Source organism: Lepidochelys kempii, chromosome 17 (assembly GCF_965140285.1).
Source record: "Lepidochelys kempii isolate rLepKem1 chromosome 17, rLepKem1.hap1, whole genome shotgun sequence".
Lineage (NCBI taxonomy): Eukaryota > Metazoa > Chordata > Testudines > Cheloniidae > Lepidochelys > Lepidochelys kempii.
In genome coordinates this window covers 19309931-19329875 of record NC_136396.1, presented here as the reverse complement: position 1 = coordinate 19329875, position 19945 = coordinate 19309931, and the positions used below count along the sequence as shown (strand labels likewise).

The 19945-nt window shown below is 46.6% G+C and overlaps 1 protein-coding gene across 4 annotated transcripts in view; it reads left to right on the top strand.

Annotated features, from left to right (window-relative positions):
• Window positions 1-19945, top strand: part of DTX2 (deltex E3 ubiquitin ligase 2) — a 62265-nt gene that overhangs the window by 19696 nt on the left and 22624 nt on the right. For all 4 annotated transcript variants that reach the window (XM_073316067.2, XM_073316066.2, XM_073316065.2 and 1 more), the window contains exon 5: window positions 12780-12838. In XM_073316067.2, the coding sequence (XP_073172168.1) occupies window positions 12780-12838 (59 nt within the window). The remainder of the gene's footprint in view (window positions 1-12779; window positions 12839-19945) is intronic.

Genomic DNA, 19945 nt, shown 5'->3' with positions numbered 1-19945 from the left:
GCTGCTGAGTCGCTCGGTCCCTAGTCTGTAGCGGTGCATGGGATTCTTCCGTCCTAAGGGCAGAGTCATAGTTATTTCTAATAAAAGTCAGGAACAGGTCACGTGGATTTTTGGTCATTGCCGGTGACCTCTCTGTGACTTTTACTAAAAAATAATCATGACAGAATCTTAGCCTTTGCCATGAGCAGCGTCTGTCTGACGTGGTAGGACTGGAAGCACAGCAAAAACGTCACTTTTTGAAAAAACGATCGGAGGCTGGCTGCTTGGGGCTTCTGTTTTCTCCCCTTTCCACTGAGGTCACTCTCTGGTGGGGGCTTATGGACAGCTTCCGAATGTTTTCAAGGGAGTAGCCTAGGTGGAACAGAAGTGTTGCGCTTGGTTCCGTGTCCTTTCAAAGGATTTGGCCTCACTTGATTCTGCTTGGCTGCAGTCCTCCCCACTGTACAGAGTTCTGTTCATGCGACAGCCACCACTCACTTGGCTGTTCCCTGACACAGGTGAGACAGGTTTCCATCTTGTGGTGAAAGGGGGCTCTTAGCTATGTCTCCTGAACGGGGCTACAGCCCGGCAAAGGGAACCGTGTGGGGGACATGTTTGGTTCCTGCCTATGCTACAAGATGCGTGTTTCAATGAGTGTTGCGGCTATGCTGGAGACGGGGCGACTGTGTTGTAACGGGGTGCAGAGGTGGGTGCAGGAGTTCTTATCGATCATTTCACATTGTTCTGCCTTTAACAGCTGCCCCATTTCTGTGTCATGGTGTCACATTTCTGGGAGCGGCTCAGCTGCTGTGTTCATGCCCGTTTCCCAGGAAAGCAAGGAAGCTGAGCGTGCTCTCTCTGCTGTTTATCTGTTAAGGGAGGGACGAGACTCCAGTGTGTACCTGACCTGATAAATGTCTGTAAACTGCCAAGTGCGCACCTCTCAGCCCTGTTCTCTGCTTGCTTCCTCTCTGGGTTGTAGTGTGACACGGACCTTTTGTGCCACATGCCATGTTTGCTCCCTCCCAGCAGCAGAAGTGTCAGCCAGACTCACTTCCACAAGTGGAACAAGCGGATGTCCTCCTTTCTTCAAAACCGTTCTGGCCTGCATAGGGGTCTTTCCCTTTACAAATAGTCACAAGGGTAGCAGCAGTAAGAGGTGGATTGTTAGTTGGAATGCACCTTTCATTCAAAGCGCTCAAAGTGTTTTGCAAACAGAGAAGAGCTGAGACCGCAAATCCCTCCTGTCCCGGAGGTAGATATACATTCCAGTTTACAAATTGGGGAAACTGAGGCACAGGTGGGCCTTCCCCAGGGTCACACAGCGAGTCAGTCACAAGAGTCAGGAATACACTCTAGGGGTTTATCGACACTTTAAAATAATAATAATAATAATAAAAGCCTGCAGTAGCGAGATTCAGCTCGGAGCCGGAGTTGTCTATTGGGCTAAAAATAGCAGGTTGGAGTTGGAGCCCAGGCTCTGAAACCCAGTGAGCAGGGTGGGTCTCCGAGCCCAGGCTCCAGTCCAAGCTTGAATATCTACAATACTATTCTTAGCTCTGCAAGCCCTAGTCAGTGGATCCAGGCTCTGAGACTGTACCACCAGGTGTGTGTGTTTGGTTTTTTTTGCAGTGTAGACAAACCCTGAGACTCACTGGCTGGGGTGTGTTTTTGCAGTGTAGAGGTACTCCAGATCTCCTGACTATTGTTGCACTTGTATGTAGCTTGTGTGGTGCCTTTGTGCTTCATGATACTTCAGCTCCTCCACCCATCAACAAATAATGTCTCCCGTCCTCTCAAGCTACAGAACAAATAAGGAAGCATTGAAAGTGGGAATGATTCCCTAATTCTCTACACAAAGCTATTCCTGATGGACAATCAAATTGAGTTGAAAGGAAAACTCCAGTGTAATGTGATCACTGCATCAAACTGCAGAGCTCAGTTGATCACTAAATAATGTTTCTTTAAAGCTCACGAAAGCTTATGCTCTAATAAATTGGTTAGTCTCTAAGGTGCCACAAGTCCTCCTTTTCTTTTTGCGAATACAGACTAACACGGCTGTTACTCTGAAAGGTGCAATTTACACTCCTAAAAAGAAGTACTTGTGGCACCTTAGAGACTAACAAGTTTATTTGAGCATAAGCTTTCGTGAGCTACAGCTCACTTCATCGGATGCATCCGATGAAGTGAACTGTAGCTCACGAAAGCTTATGCTCAAATAAACTTGTTAGTCTCTAAGGTGCCACAAGTTCCCCTTTTCTTTTTGCCGGTACAGACTAACCCGGCTGCTACTCTGAAACTTAACACTCCTAGAAGAAGCTGCTGTCTCAGCAACCTTGTGGTGCAAAATCAGATTGAGAGAATTCATGTCCCATTGGAAAGCATTAGGAAGTCAGGGGGCTCATTTCCAGCTGAATCTTGGAAGTGTTCTCGTTTCTCTGTGCTTTCTAAAGAGCTGAATTTTCTCAGTCCTACTATGCATCATTTGGCTGGGCCTCAAGCGGGGAAGCACAGTATGGTATCATGTGCACTCCCCCAGTAGTGGAGAGGATGGCTGGATAGCAATCCCAAAATAATGGCAGGCAGCGATTTCTGAAAACTGTTTCGGAAATTAAACTGTTATCTGTCCAGCTGTTTTGGGCATTGTCCAGAAACCTCTGCAGGTTTGCCGTTTACAAATTGTCATTTATCTATATGTAAAAAATAGAATTGTTGGTTATACAAAAGACCATGGTTTGTACGCTTTGCTGCAAGGACTGCCTCAGTTCATAGGTGAGTTTGTTACCGTTGCATTCCATCTCTCCGCACTGCTTGCTTTCTGCGCAATAAAACAGAAGAAACCTGCTTGGCCTGCCTGATTAGTCGGTTTCAGATACTTGAAAGGTGCAGTCTGCACGGTCTGACGATCACAATGCCAGGACCCAGGCAATGACTCCAAAGGGTTCTCTTTGGCTCTCTGGCTGCTTTCTTTCCTCTCTCCGCAACTCCCCTGCCCCCAGGAAAATGCAAAGAACTCCTTTGGAACTGGGTTGGAAGTCAAGAGACTTTGGGTCTTTTCCCAGTTCTGCCATTGAGTTTCTGTGTGGCCTTGGGAAGTCACCTCACCACACTGTGCCTCGGTTTCCTCATTTTCCAGATGAGGATAATGTTGACCTTCCTCTGTAAAATGCTTGAAGATATATAAATGAAAAGCACTAAATATTGTTGGCTCTTAGATCTGTGCTTTAAAAAGGAAATTACCAAAACTAGGACTAATGGAAATGTTTTTGTGACTATTTTTTGTCTGATTTCCAGTGACGACAATTCCCTGTTGTGGATTTTAACCTCACCTAGCAGCATTTACAAAGCTGGTTGTGGACAGGACACGTGATTTATCTATGGGCCTGATCCTGCAAAGTATTACTCATGTAGCTGTTACTCATGTGAGTGGCCTCATGGAAAGAAAGTGGGAGAACTTCATGTCCAGTGAAAGTTTGCCGGAGCCCATGTGTTTGTAAAGTGCTGCGTACATTTACAGAGCTATGTGTGTTTCACTGTAATAACCCAGACACTGGAACATCGTGTGTGTGCTGGAGAATCTGACCATGAACCTGCTAGTTCCCTGTACTAGTTTAATTGTCCAGGTTGATCCAGTGTAAAAATATAAACAACATGAAGGTTGAATAGTCTATAGGACTTTTAAAGTGCTTTGTATTGTTAATACAAGAGGATGGTAGTAAGAGGGATTTGAATGTTTTTTCAAATTATTTTGAGCCTCGGTGTCCTGATTTTAAAAAGAAACATTTACTCTGATTTCTAATATTGCAGTATTATATTTTACATTCAGATGAGACATTTACAGATGAAGCCCTGTCTGAACATCAAATATCTCTAGCATTTTGCATAAGAGGAAAAGATTCTTCCTGTCCCAAATTCCCCTTTTGTTTCCAAACTACTCCACAGTGCTCTAGGCTATTGGCCTAGCTGGCTGCTGGCTTTCCTCCCCAGAGGTGGCTACATTTCAGTGGTGCATTTATATTTATATGTAGTTTGCGAAGTGCATGCTGATCCTTGGGGAAGGAGGCTTTAGGAATGAACAGATAGGCACTGAAGACAGACCTTCCCTAAGAATAAGTTAGGTACTAGGTGGTGTGAGCTCTTTGTGGGGTAAGGGCTGCCGTGAAATCAAGCAGGGGGAATAACTGATTCCAGATCATCCTCAATTCTGCAACCTCTGTGGATTTGTGCAAGCAAAGACAGGCATTCCTCTGGAAGAATACAACCCCTCTCATGTGTCTCCTGGGCTACTGTTTCCTGTACTAAACACACAGCCAGTTTGGAAACACTGGTTCACAAACAGAACCAAACTGTTCTGTCATCTCAGGTGTATTAAGGGATGCTCAGATTAGCTAGCTCCTAACTAATATGCTTTGTCACTGATGCTGGACTGGATTGATTCTTAATCCACACCGAGCAGCATAGTACCAGAGTGCCCTAAGAGCCATTGCATTTCCTTCTCTTTCCCATGTGGACTAAGCTTTTGGGCAGTTTTCAGTTGGGCCCTGGTTAGGATTTGGACTGTGAGTCCCACATTCCTGGAGGGCCAAAGGGCTGTGAGCTGTTAGTGTATTGAAGGTGGCTTTGGAGATGGGTGCCCATCGGTGAAGTAATGAAACTTGCTGACTTTACTTGCAGACAGTGTGGTGCCCACTACATTCACAATAATCCGTGGCCCATTAAGCCTTTCAGAGGCTGCAGAGGGGTTAGTTGATCAGGCATCTGCTGGGAACAATGCAACACCACAGGGAATGTGGCTTATTCTCTCAGGGTGATTGGAGGGGTGTGGGAGAGACTAGACACACCTGCAAAATATGAGGCAGGAGTGGTCCTACCTGCAGACTATGAAATCTGCCTTTGTGGTTTGACCCTCCTGCCTGCTTGCTCAATTTCTGATCACTGTCTGGCTGTTAAAGATTCAATGCATGGAGCAGGAGAGAGCCACTTGACATTGCTGTGGGGAGATCGTCAGACTCACTTTCTGTGGGACTGGAACTTGGTGTGGAGGGCGAGAGTTTTGTTGGCTGCCTTCACCCTGTGAGCTTCTGGCTGTGGAGGTTTCTGCCTTAGCTGTGGGGTGGGTTTGTTTGTTTTTGGGCGGAGGGGGTGGGGGAACAGTATCTAATATTAGCCTGTATCCTAGCCGTACCCTTGTCATTTGTTTCCTGTGCACTCCATGTGAAATTCACTTGAAAAGCTATTCCTTTATTTGATGCTGGCAGATGTCTGTCAGTAGAGCTGGGGGAGACTTTAGGGAGGGTCCAGAGACTGTGCTCTTACACTCCTCCCCCCATCAGTGCAACATTGGAGGAGCAAGCTGAAACCCTGTGAATCAGGAAAGGATGGGCAGTGCAAATCTTTGTGTCAGATGTTGATTCTGGATGCCTTGTGGCCTCCTCCTGACTCTGGATTTTAAATCTCTGGGAGTTTTCTTGTATTCTCTCTTCCCCTCCCGCTTCTGACCCTACACACACGAATTCAAAGGGAAGAGGGACAGTGAGGGTAATTTTGGCCTTAAGTAGCAGCAACTATAGAAGGCAGGCTGTTAAAGGGACAATTTCACCCCTAGCAGACAGCCCTGGATGACTTTTCCCTTTCTTTCCACATGATGGACTTGAGTCGGAAGTCCAGTTAATTATTCCTGTCCGGGGTTCTTTTCTCTGGCTTGTGAAATTCCATTTTCCAACAGAAAATATTCTAATACCCATGCATTAGAGGAAACCTGAGCAGCCGACTCTCACAATGTGTTTCATTTTACTTCTAGCTGTGACATTCCTGGGTTACTTTATACACTAGATTTCCCCCCCTCTCCCCTTTTCCCTCCTCAGCTAGGGTTTGTTTCTACAAAACGTTTCTTCTTTTCTTCCCTCACAGTCCATATGCCTCTCCTCCTTTGTCGTTTGTACATTTCAGGGAAATGTTAGTGTTTGTGGCTGATTCAGTGTCAGTGAAAATGAGACTAATTACCCTGGCAAGAGCTGGGTGTCTGTGTGAGCTTCCAACACAGAGGTCGTCTGATGCATCTCCGTTGTGACGTACCCTTGCCAGTTTTGTAGTCCACGCTCAGAGGCCCGACCGTTCTGATGACAGTTCTGAGTCTGGGTTTTGTGACCCTGACCTGTGTGTGCAAGGGGCAGTGAAAAGTTTGAGGTCTCCAGAGCAACCACCCAATGAACAGCTTTGCCCTCCTTTCCTCTCTGGGTATTTCCTGTCCAAAGACTTGTCTACACGGGGAGGGGAGCCCTCAGCAAAGTTAATGCGAGCGAACGAAAGTGTGAATTTAAAGTGGATGAGTTAAATCACATTAAACCCCTGTGTGGATGTTCATATTCAGAATTAAAGTGGCCGCAGTTCAGTGTAGCTTTAATTGAATGTAACTGAATTGAGGAATAGGCAGAGCTGCAACCATGTGTCACCCCTGGAGGATATCTAGGTCTGAAAAACAATTATAATGTGAATTTCTCTCTACACTGGCAAGAACATGCCATGTTATAATATGGTTTGAATATGAGGTCTGCACTTTTGCAGGAGCAGTTGGCATCGAGCAATGAAATGCATTAATTTTACATTTATCCTGGGCAGTGCAGGTGGGGTTCAACAAAGTTTTTCAAAGGTAGATTAAATTCCTGATTCCCTTGAGTCTTTGATAGATCAAGGTAATTACAGAGAGGAGCAGGAAACAGTGTGGCCCAATAGGTAGGGCACTGGATTGGAACTCAGGAGACGGGGGGGTGGGGGGGGTTTCAATTCTTGGCCCTTCCACTACCCTGCTGGGTTGCCTTTGGGAGTCATTTCACTTCTCTGTGCCTTATTTTCCCATCTGTAACATGGGGGTGGGGACGCCAACCTTCTTTTGCAAAGCACTTTGAACCTCTGCAGCTGAAACATCGCTCTGTAAGAATGGTGTATTTTATTATTCCCACTGCCAGCTGGATGTGTAGCAGAGAGAAACTACAATACAGTCAGTGCCTTCCAACTGCTGATGCCGTGGGCCTGTTGTGAGCTTAGGTGCTTTCTGAAGATAACACCAGGAATGGGAAAGGGTGTATTTCAAAGTGATGGGAACCGCAGCGTAATAATGCTCTTTGCATCACTCTGGTTAATTACAGAGAAGAATAAATTGCTGAAGTTTGGTAAGAAGTGTCCTTGGCGTAATAAAAGACGATCTAACACTGCTGCAGGAAGCTGCTCGACAATGTAATAATTATAAAGTGGACCAAAGTAATCCCTGGTGTAACTCCATTAATGTCGCTGAAATTAAACCAAGGGTAGCTCTGGCCCCAAATGTTGAGTTCAGCAGCATGTGGTAGCAGGAGGCTTTCATAGCTGTAAGCTAGTTTCTGTGTTTAAAATCAAAGGGGGGTGAGTTTACAGTGGTTTGACATACACAGTATTTGCAGATTATGGGTGTGGTGCTGAATAGTGACTTTACTGGAAGTGGGTAGATGCTCGATCCTGACAAATGCTGAACGCTATGTGAGAAACAGCAGGGCCTAGTGGCTAGGGCAAGGCGGAGGGAATCAGTAGGGCTGGGTTCTATTCCTGCTCTGCAACTTTCTCTCTTTCCCCTCCCACCGATTCACCTGTCTTGTCTGTAGACAAGGAGGTAAATTCTTTAGGGCAGGGACTTTCTCACTGTATGTGTATAGCACAGTGGAGCCCTGATCTCAGCTGAGATACAAAGAGTAACAAACCACTTTCTATTGTTTTCCATTTTGTTTAAAAAAAACCAAAAAACCTAAAGAAATCTAGCTAAGTGTGATGTTAATTCTGTGAAGTGGGAGTCCAGAATTTTCATCATACCCAGCCATGTGGCCTCACATGAGCAGGTGACTTTATTCCTGCTGTTGCTCAGGATTAACTGCTCACAGTCCATGGGTGCAGCTGGGAGGTTTGATTCGCTCAAGCTAGCCTGCCAAGAGCAGCTAGTCTTGGACTAGCCACCTGCGCTCAGACCCAGGGGGCTGGGCAGGCTTTGCCTTGGGCAGAGATCCATGCCCCTGTTTTCAGGGCACTAGCCTGAGCGCAGCTAGTGCGAGTCTGTCTACTCGGGCCTATGTCATGTGCCCATTATAGCCAAGCTAAATTATTGCAGTGAATCCTTCCTGTTTGTGCCACAGTAAAAACAGTTCTGCAGCTGTTCAGGCTTCTGCTTGACGGGCCTCCACCATCACTCTACGAGCAGCTGTTTGTTCAGGCAGGTGGTGCAAAATGATCATGCATCTGCCAAACATAAGAGAACTATTGTACTTGAAAGGCCTTGGAGGTGTTTGACTTTGGGGTTTTAATCCAAGCTTTAAGCTTTACCGTTCCCCAGCCTGGCATTGTTTTGGTTAGAAACATGTGGGTCAAATCCCAGTGGAGCGTAGACATGGCCTACGCCAACAGGAGGGGTTCTCCCATCGGCGTGGGTAATCTACCCCCTGAGAGGTGGATAGCTTTAGCACTGTCCATATGGGGATTTAGGTCAGTTTAATTATCCTTCAGAGGGGTATTGCTACGCACTGCTTTCCTAATGCTCTTTAGGGAAGTGTCTGTGTCCTGAGCATTAGCAAGGGGCTGCCTCAGCGAGGGGAGTGGGCCCACATTTCCCCCCTCCCTGGGAACGTGCCCCGCTTCACAGAGGTGCGGTGAGGATAGCTGCGTTAAAGGCAGGGAGGGGCTCCACTTCTGTGGTGACGGGGGCTGCAGTACTTTGACTGGATAGAGGGTGATACAAACCCCGAGCATTAGGCATGTTAGTGGGAGTTGCCCAACTTTTGCATGTAGTCTTTTGCCCAGAGTCATTTCCACTCAGGTGTCATGGGAGTAAAATCCACTCTGTCCTAAACAGGCAATTGCAGACCTTTCCATTTAGAAATGGATGTTAAAGACAGTCTGATTTCTTCCCCAGTGTTTCTGTCCCTGCAAGGAAGGAGGTACAGCCGTGTTGTCATGTCTGTGTTTTTCTCTTTGAGCAGGTGTGTGTGTGTGGCAGATGCTTTACTTGGTCAGAACTACTTAGTTTAGGTCAAACCAAGTCAGCTCTTCTTGTGCCAAGGTAGACAGAGGGGCTGTAAAATAAGGGCTCTTAAAACAAAGATGCTGCTGAAATAACATTGAGTAATCTCATGCCAAGGCCTCTCTTTCTCGTGCAGCTTCAGACAAGCGTCTGGAAAGTCTGGTGAGCCATATTGGTGTGCGGGCATCTGTCGGAGACATGGACCGAGGGAAATACTGCTCCGTGGGCTTGACTGTGTCAGCAGATGAGAGGAGTTTTTGAGGGGTGTTTCCTGCCCAAAAAAATGACTTCTGCTGTAGCTCCATTTATGGGAGCAATGGCTGCTACCAGCAGGATCTGTTCCCAGCAGATCCATCCCGCTCCCCTTTGCCCCACTCCTTAACATCTTGTGTAGCCAAATGACAAAAGGCTCCCAATTCATTTCACTGCACCCCGTCAGCTTGGTCAGCTGGCTTGCCCTGTGGTTCTCAGATCTAGGGTCAATCTTTGGTGAGTGGCTCACTGGCACCTTTTTTGCATACACAAAGCTTTATACCCAGGACTGTGGCTTTGAATATACCCGCAAAACCATGTGGTGAGGAGTCTACCCCGCAACAGGACCCATCACTTCCCTCCATTTCACCAGGCTTGGGTCTGTGACCCTAAGAGAGAAAATACGTACTAGGCACAGGAGATGCGTTCTTCCTGCTGTGAAATCCCAAGGTCACTTGTCGTTTCACGAGGGCCCTGACTCCTGCAGTGGTTGAGCAGTATGAGAAACATCCGTGCCTACTCTTGCAAAGCATGGTTTGTCTAGGCTCCCGGCTTGTCGTCGGCATCCAGCACACGATTTGAGCACAGATTACCCAATGTGCCACCCTTCTGTATACCGTAGCAGTGACAGGAAACCTCGATATATTTGTTCCAGTTGAGGGATTTTGCTTCTGCTTTGCAGGGGGTAGTGGTGCTTTCACCAGTTCAGCTACTCAGTGGATACCTGGTATCTGCATTACTTGGTCTCTCCTTAGCTGGCAAAAATGGGACATGCAGTTCACCCCCAGTGCCCACGAATGCAGGGCAGTAAAAACACCCGAGCCCTGCTACTCTTGAGCTTCCAGTGTTGTTCCCACCACTGAAGTTGCACTTACGAGGAATTACACACGAGGCACCTCTGCTGCTCTCTCTCATCTGCAGAGGCCTCTCTGGAGCTTTTTAGTACTCTTGCAGACGGGGAGGAGAGCTATGCCGTTCTTGTGTCATTCCCTGAAGACGCACCTTGTAAGAGAGCCTCACTTATCCACCCACCTTCCCTGCAGAGCCAAGGAGTTGGTTGTATTCTTTAATGTTTTCTGCCGTTCACAAGAAGGACAAAAAGGGAAGTGATAGCACTAGAATCTGCAACTCTCCACTCAGCACGAGGGACAAACTGGACTAGCGTGTGTGTGTGTAATGATATGGAGACGCAGTGAAGCGGGAGATAACTCCAGCCAGAATAGCGAAGCTGGGGGGATTTCCAGCCGTCATGTGCTGGGATCACGGACCCAAAGCTTAGAACTTGAGAGAACAGATCTTCTGGGTGGGACGTCACTCTGTCCTGTGTGGTGTTCGGGAGGAAGGAGGTGAGCCGTTTTGGTTCAGGGTTGTCAGCTCGGTGACATTGGCAGAGCGATCCTCAAATTCGCCCTCGCTCATTGAGCCTTGAAAACGTTTGTATTCCGTGTTTGGAGCATGAGACGCTTCTTCGCTGTGGCTCTTCTCCTGAGAGACGACCAGGGAGGCGGGTGGTGGTGGGGGGGTGGGGGAAGAGATTGGGCGAGAGAGGAAAGGGAGGGAAAAAAACACCAAGACGACGTACTGCTGGGAAGAGGCCAAATCAGAAGAGAAACGTCGTGAAGAATGAAATGGATTTTAGGGTCTAATCCAAGCCCTTTGCAATCCCTGGGGGCCTTTCCAGGGACTTCGGTGGGCTTTGGATCACACCCTTAGAGAGAGCAGTGAAGTGATGTGTCATTTGAAAAGACTGAGAAATTCTGGACAGCTTAGTGTGAGCGGGGAAAACCCAGTCACTGAAATAACCGGATGGGGAAACACCACGAGGCAGTATTCTGTAGGGCCAGAAGAAAACATTATAATCCTTTCCTCTGACCACCCCCAAAACTCAGGCTACAGCACCTCCACCAGCAGATTCCTGCATCGAGCCCCTGCCCCCGCATCTCCAGGCGTGTGCTGGAGGAGGAAAAATGGGGGGAGAAAACAGGAAAGTGGGTCTTGAAAGTGATTTTAATAGAGAATCTGCTTTGTGCAGTATTTGGAATCTGATTTTTAATGGCAATCGATCCGATTTCTTTTGGCCTAGAAACAGAAGCTTCTCTTGGTATGTGGGGAGAGGGGGGATCGGTCCGTCCGTCCCAGAGCCCCTAGACCACTTTAATGATCTGAGCCCAAGGAGCCTGTGGCCTTTGTGTTTTGTAAACGTGGTGCTGCTGCTTCTTTTGCCCTAATATCCTGTGCAAAATTGCCCCTCCCCTCCATTGTGCTGTGTGCTTGTCTGTTGCTTTCTTCCCTCCACCCCAGAGATGGCTGCATTTCAGTAGTTTGTGATTCCCTGTCGGGCTCTCTTGAGGTGACAGGCACTGTGTAAACACTATTATTGCTCTCTTACATTGCGTGAACCGGGGTTGACTGACTCTCTCATTGAGGCAGAGCATGGCCGCCTGTCCTCCTTGGTTAATACTCCGACCTAGACTGAAGTGGTCTCACAACCCTAGTACCTGAAACATCAGAGCTGGATGTTCCCTTTACATTTATATGGGCCTTGTCTACATGGGATGCTTCCACACAGCAAGCCAGGGTGTGAATCTACTGGGTTATAGCGGGGACTACATGGCCAGCTAGCGTGCTGTAGATTCACACCTTGGTTTGCTGTCCGTGTAGACAAGCCCTTGGTCTCCTTTCCCCACTCCACGTAACCCGAACCCTCTCGCTGTGACCTCTTGTCTCTGTGTGTTTTCAATCTGCTGCCCTCGCTCTCCTTACTAATCCTCGTCGTCAGCAGAACACTCTTCTGTGGCCCATGCCCAGGTATTCCAAATTCACCTTAGTATGAAATTCCATCTTCTTGCCACTGGACGGACACACACACGGACACACACACGCTCTCTCTCTCGCTCTCTCTCTCTCTCTAAATTCCTAAAGGAACTAGGCTGGGATTTCCAAATGGGGTTATCAGACTCAAGGGAAATTGGACATCTAACTCCTTTAGGTCTCTTGGACCTCCCATTGCTTTCCCATTCCCATAACCCAGTGCAGTCCAGTGGATAGGGCCCTTGAGCTAGATTCACACCAGACTTCTGCTGTGACTTTCACCTCCCTGTGCTTCATTTTTCCCCATCTGTAAAATGGTGCTCACCTCCATTGTAAAGTGTTTTGAGATCTGCTGCTGAAAGTCACTATATAAGAGGAGGTTGTATTATTATTATGCAGTGAGATTGCTTTTCTTTTCACTAGCATCGAGAACCATTGCAGCAAGTCACCGGGAGGGTCTAATGCCTTTCTGCCTTTGCTGTATCTCCAGTTGTACTGTGGTACGTACTAGAGAGAAACCTGAATTCTGCAGTGATTGACTTTGTTAGGTACAATGGGAAAATATACCTAACACAAGCACAGTACTCTCCGTGGCCGTTGGACAGAACACCACGTGCCGCTGAATTGCCCCATCTTGTCTGTCATCCATGCAGTGATGTTAAACTTTTTGTTTAATTGTGTTGTTTTTTTTTCTCCCCAGTGTCCAAAATCTGCCGGTCGAGATGCCCAAGCCCAGCAAAGTGAACCAAGCTTTGGCAGGTAATGACTCCTCCTCAATTATTTGTTTTCTCCCTAGGTTTTTTTCCTTTCCTTTGTAACTTGCTTCCTTACTTAGCCTCTAATAAGAATCTAGAGGGCCCTGTCATGCAGCCAGGGCCTGGCACAGAATAGAGAATAAAGTTAGTGTGTTTGAAAATGTTTAGAAAGTGCACACACCAGCAGCTGGTTGGCTTTTCTCAACCACGTTGCAATAAGTACCTACTTGGCTTTGTATTGCTGTCCTTGCTTTGGTAATAGGGTGGGAACAGTCCCACCCTTGTCTTTCTACAATGCCACAATGTGTAGACTTGTTACCTATAAGGGCAAAGGCTGACAGAGAGAGGGAGTCAAGCATCTGGAACTTGGTTAGCAATTCTGTAGATGAAGCATGAGTTCTCCTGTAACTGCGGGAGTAAGTAGGAGGAGCTTACGTTTGTCGCTGAAGTCTGCAGCTCTGACTCTGAATACTCCCAGGGAGCAGATCTGTTAGGGAAGGAGGAATCCATTTTTACATAGTTGCTTTTCAGAGTAGAATTGCTCCCTGCGACTCTAAATGGCGTTGTCTGGATAATGATCCCACACCCGTGTGGTTTGCAGTGTAAGCACCGCTAGTCTGCGTCCCAGAGGGTGGAACGCTTGCTGGTATGTTTGCTCCCTCTTAATTCAGCTAGTGCACAGCAACTGGAATTCTAGTTTGGGAGCATCTTCTGAAACTGGAGGTTCTGCTGATCACACGATGTCTTCTGCTTACTAATGCAATCCATGCACTTTAACAATAGCACTGCCCTGGGACAGAACTGCCACGAGGCCCATATGGGAGTGTCCGATGACGCCCTCGCATGGCAGGACATCTTTGAGTACATAACAGCACACCCCCCACTCCCATCCTTTGTATTCTGTCTGCTTGGACTGTAAGCTCTTTGAGTGGTGGAGCTCGAGGCGAATGCTCCACAACCTGGGCGTGCCTGTCCTCCAGCGCTGGGGCCGTGTTTGTCGTCGTCTCCATGTCTTATACAGCTAGATAGCACCTCGTGCTCTGTTGGTGCTGTCCAGTTAGTTGTAGCGATTACGTATTGGAAATCATCTAAATGTTCAGCCAAGCATCCGATCCCTCCATCGGCTAGAAATTCTCAAACCTACTTAATGGACATGAGACACTGGGCCGGACTCAGACCTGGTGTAAATGGCTGACCTCAGTTGAGTTTCACCTTTTATACATGCTCTGAATTTGGTTCGTTACTATATGCAGTGACATGTCAAATGGACCCATTCTCTAGACACTGTTACAAAGGAGAGTGTTTCTAGAAAACCCCTGGGTTAACCATATAGAGCCAGATTCAACAAAGCACGTGCTGAAAGGTATTGCTGGATCGGAGCTATGTTAATAACCAGCTGCTGGTATGTTCCGTATATGGGTCATCTGTTCTCAGTTTGGAAGAGGCAATTGGACTTGATGCTTTAATAGAGAAGAACTCCAGGAGGTAACTGGTACCAGCATTTTATCACCACCTTGGTTTAAAAAGCCACTTTTGCAATCAATTCTTCTATTCTTGTTGGAGGCAGGGGGTACAGGAACGAGAATTTTAAAACTTTCAAAATCTCTTTAACTTAAAAATGAGGCCAAGGTCTGTGAGATCACATGTACAGCAGCTGACAAGACACACACTGCACTACAGGAGTCCAGAAATGCTCCGACTAGGGCATGATCAGTGGGCAAATGCTAGCTTCTAAAAGGCAAACACTCTTCTTGTTTAGACCTGAATCTTTACAGGGCCTGGCTTTGACTGGAGCGGAGGGTGGTAATCTTTAACGGAAGCACCATGCTGCCTTTTGTTCAGTGTGGCAGCCTTTAAAAGGTCTGAGAAGGCTACAGCAGTACACAGTTTTTCTTTTTCAGCAGAAAATCCTTATTCGAACGTGACTGTAAAAGAAGTCACAGGGGAAAGGTGTGGGTAGCTTAACTAGTGTGTGTAAGGAAAGGAAGTGCCTGGGAACATCTATGAAGAGCAGCAGGCAGTGGAGTTCTGGGGACAAGAATACTGAATTTCATCACGGCTTTACTTGACGCGGCCTTTAATTGGTGACCTCTCCTTCCCATCTTATTGGGCTACTGTGTCTTTGGTAACTTTAGGATCTCTCTTTGGAAACTGGAAAAGCCTCCGTTGATCTTGATTCCCCAACTTTTCATGCTTCAGATGACTTAATAAGGCAAAGATCCCCTCCTTGGACACATTCTGAGCTCCGCTGCACGGTTCTCAAACTAGTTTGTTCTGTGGATCGGCTGTGCAGGTCGCTGGAGAACCATAGAGCCAGGGGAGAACCTCACAGGGGCAGTTCAGTGATGGTCTGTACCACCAATCTTAATAGTCTGCTTATCATTGGCTGTGCAGAGAGTGGCCCTTCTGGGGTGAAAAAGGCAGGCCCAAAACTAAGCCTAGCCAGGTGCTGTAGGGTAATAAATCTATTGCTATGCTGGATTATCTCTCATTTGGTCCATTCATTAGGAAACTAGTTATATTCTGGGACGAATGGACTGATGTCTCAGGAGCTTTGGGTACCAGTCAGATATGCTCCTCCACGTGTTTGAAACGGGCCTTGTAACTAAAAGAAACACCATACTAAAAGTACACTTTGGGGTTCTTTGTATTTACCTTCTGGTTTTTGATACGTTAAGGGGTACATGGCCCCTGGTTTCCAGCTTTAAATCTCCATAACCACGAAGGTCAGGAATTATCTTTTTTTAAAATGCAAGCTGAGATTCTCATGTATTCACATGATTCCAGGGGCTGAGGCTTTGGGAAAAAAAACCCTCAATATCACAAGACCCGCGATGAACATTGTGAGAGTTGGCAATACTGCGTAGGATCTCCATTGCTATTCAAAGCAAAGTTCTGGCCCCGTGCAAGTCTTGACTCTAAAGTACATTTGAACAAAAACTGGCAGCTGGACAAAGTGACATGTTAGAGCTTGCTCACATATCCAGCCTGTGTACACACAACCTGCTACCCCTGTCCCATCCTCAATCCTTGCAAAGCACACAACAGTAAGAATTTCTTTGAATGGGAGACCACTTAGATCCTTGATTGCTGTGATCTTTGCCATGGCAAGACTAACCTGGTTTACAACACATGTGTAGTTTGTATGCACAAACAGCATGCTAAAATCTGCACTGAGCTGCAGGTAGATTTTCAAATTCCAACACAGATTCAGTAACAGCAGCCAAATTCTCGGCGGGAGTCAATGGAGTTACATCAGTAGAGAATTTGTCTCTACTGCAGCGTGGAAGGTGTCAACAAGCCCTAATGTTGCCTGGCTAACCCACTGAGTAGCTCTGAAAATACAGACCCGTAGTGTTCCTAGATAAAAGCTTAGTCCTCATTTGTTGTTCTCCTACCGTGGCAAATCTGCATTCCTTAAAGAGCTATTGCCGGCCACTAGCCAACTTTAAGGAAAACGTAGCTTAAATCATGACATCGTCGTGTGCTGTTTCTTCTGTTTCATCCCCATGGAGATCATCGTGGAAATAGAAAGAGTCAGAACGATCTTTGAGCCTTGTAATATATGCCCTGGTTCTAAGGTGCTGAGCACATGCCTATAAATACTTGTCATTAGTGGATACAAAAGTAATTGGCTCCTTCATCTTGTGAAACTGACGCCAAGAGCCCTAGTGATGAGACAGCGTTAACGGTGTCACTGGGTTGGTCTGTGTTACAATCAGAGGGCTGCTCAGGTAGGCGAACTTGCATGCGCTTTAATCTGCCCAGCACAGCTAAAAATATCCAGGAGCCCACCGCGACATGGACTTGAGCATGAGCTAGGAATGTGGTTACGTACCCTGGGTTCCAGGTGAGCTGGTACAGCCTGGGCTGCTGCTATTTTTAGCTGTGCAAGCTAAATTTAAGCTAGCGTGGGTATGTCTACCCAACCTGCAGTCACCCCTCCGATGGCAGTGTGGACGTACCCAGTGATTTCTGGGTGCTGAAGAGGAGTCAAGCATGATAAGCCACAGTTTCAACAGCAAAGCTGGCTTATGTGCGTAACGAAGCATCACAAGTGATTTTTGCCATCAGGCTTCCCAAGGGTTGATTGCTGAGTACTGAGATTTCCTGTGTTACGTTAGACGCTTAAGGGAAAAACAGCTGTTGGCTATGCAAATGATTCAAATGTAAGGGAGCCCAGCCAGTGATGCACCAAGTGACTAGGCTCTTGCTCAGTGATTCCTTGGTTTCAGGAAGGATGTGCTTTGTTACTACTGTTGCACGCTTCGTTTTGTGCTGCATTTGATTCCCCTGCCATGTGTTGTCCCCAAAGACAACAGAACGTAGAGGAGGGGGACAGCCCAGTAGTTCACCTCGTCCATCTTCCTGCCTTCTTGCTAGATGCTCAGAGGAGGAATCTCTCGTGATGGCATGTGAGCATTGCTGTCTATGTGGTTTCACCTCCTGACGTGCTGGGTGGGTATAAAGTTCATGTAATACGTTTCTATTTTATTTATGATGATTCATCACCTCCAATACGCGTTGTTAGTATATTGCCCCAGATGCACACTGGGATCAATATTGCTCTGGTAAAGCTTAGCTAATGAAACTGATATATTCTATGGCCTGTGTTCTACAGGAGGTCAGACTAGAGTATCATAATGGTCCCTTGTGGCCGTAAAAATCTGTTAACTCAGTTTTTCAGATGCACAGTTCTGCAGCTCCTGTGCTTTCTAATGGCATAGGCACAATATTTCAGTGACATCCTCTAGAGCAGTTAAGCTTAGATCATTAATTAACTTTTCAGTTAGATATCAGTTGTATACATTTGAAGATCATCCTGTGTAGCACTTTGACCAGGTTCAAAGTTCCTTACACACTTTAGCTGATTGATTAACATAATCAAATTGTCCAGTAAAGATGACAGTTAAGAGGAGCTTTACCATTTCTCCTTCTGTGGCAAGCTGAAGAATAGTGTTTACATCCCTGCCTGATCAGAAACTTGTAGGCTGATTTAGTATTTATTAGAAGCAATTTTGCCTAGGGGCTAGAACAAAGGACTGGGGCTCAAAAGACCTGGATTCTAGTCCTGGCTCTGCCACTGGCCTGCAGGGTAGCCATGGACAAGTCACTTCCCCACTCCTTGCCTCAGTTTCCCCATCTGTAAAATGGGGATAATGATACTGATCTCCTTTATGAAGTGCTTTGAGATCTACAGATGAAAAGCTCTGTATTGAGAGCTAGGTATAATTACCATAGCACCTAGGACCCTAGTTATGGATCAGGATCCCATTGCGCTAGGCACTGTACAAACACAGAACAAAGAGGTTGTAAGCTCTTTGGGGGAGTGACTATCTAAATATGACTAGAGGCAAATGGATTCAGACCAGCAGGGATGTACAGGGAAACCATGAGATGCTCTTGGTGACAGGCAGTGGACTCAGCACTCCAGCGGTTGTCAAGTGTAGGCTTCATGGCAAAGGGGAGTTTTGAGGAGGGATTTGAAGTAGGCTAATGAGGTAGCTTTGCAGATGTTTACAGGGAGCTCCTCCCAAGAGCCAGGGGCAGCATGGGAGACAGCATGAAGGTGCTTGTTTGGAGATGTAATCAGTAGATCCCTGGGTACTACAGAGAACACAATATCTTGTCTCCTTCTGAATTATTATTATTGTATTATTCCGAGGGCTAATATTCCAGCATGGATTTATGAATCTTCCTGCCTTAGTGCCATTTTGACAGTCTAGACAGGCACAAAACACTTTAGTTTTTGCAGCCAAAATTCTTAATAAATGTGGTAAAGCAAATTGTCACTCTTGAATGGTGGTCTGACTCCAGACTCGGCTAGTCTAAACCCACCGGTGCTAGGGATGAATTTGTTCGCCCTTCAGCCAAAGAAAAGAATGGAACGTAAGTGCAGCCGGTCAATAATAGCATGATTACAATGGCTGAGGTTAAGAAGGCTGGAATAAAAATGATCCACATGTTCTCCATTAATGAAAAGAAGGCCGTGTTCCATTGCTGTGGAAATCTTAGGATATTGCAAAAGGATGTAAGGTCTAGTCCTGCTTAGTGCATCCTGGAAATTGATGAGTACCCTCAGCTTGCCCTGGAAATCGAGGGTGCACAGCAGTCTTGCAGGAACCAGGGTTTTAGTCCAGGATTAAAAAGAATTTTAGATTCTGACTGGCATTTTTCATTGGTATACTTATGGGCCTGATTCTTAGCTTTGTGTAAACTGACATAGCTCTGACTTTGGCAGAGCTACCTTGATTTCTAACAGCTGAGAACCTAGCTCCGGTATCGTTACCAGGACAATAGGTTAGTAGCTCAATGTTTTCACCCACTAAAAATCAAGACTCTCTCTTTACCAACACCGCACAGCTGCTGGGGGCTCTCTGCTGCCGCTTAAGGAGTGCGTGTGTGTGTCGTGGTGTGACAGTCCACCCCGGTGGACGCTGTTTGGAGATCAGGAGAACTGGCCTCTAGCACTGAGCGTGGCAGAGGCGGTTGGCTGATGAGGCAGGTAGCTTCCGTTTTCACGTGTCTCTTGATAGCAGGAGTGATGTGAAAGGAAACCCAGATATTGACATTCGTCAGAGATTGAGTTCAAAAATAATGTTTCATGTCTGTTGGAGTGTAGCTTATCCATGTACCGTGTGTCTAGATCTCTTTGACAGAACTTCATTAATCTCCTAAAATCCTCTCCCTCCTCTCTCATCTATCCTTTTTTCCTCTTTTATTTTTCTCTCATTTCCCTCTTTCAATCTTCCATTTAAAAGGGGTTGCCTTATTTCTTACATCAACTCTGTTTTAGTCTGACATGCAGTTCTAAAATGCCCATCACCATAATACTTGCCTGTCAGTAACAATTTGTGATAGCTTTTGCAATGCTGTAGAAAGGATACAAATATCAGGCCCAGTTCTTCACTGCCTTGCATCTCTGGTAGTCACTTGTTAGAGAGGAAGGATGGTTTTGTTGTTAAGATGATGGACTGTGGCTTGCGAGATCTCTGTTTAATTCCCAGCTCTGCCATAGGTGTTGCAGGTGACCTTGGGCAAGTCACTTAATCTCTGTGCCCACTTCCCCATCTGTAAAATGAGGTTGTTAATCTTTTCTGTCTCCCACCTT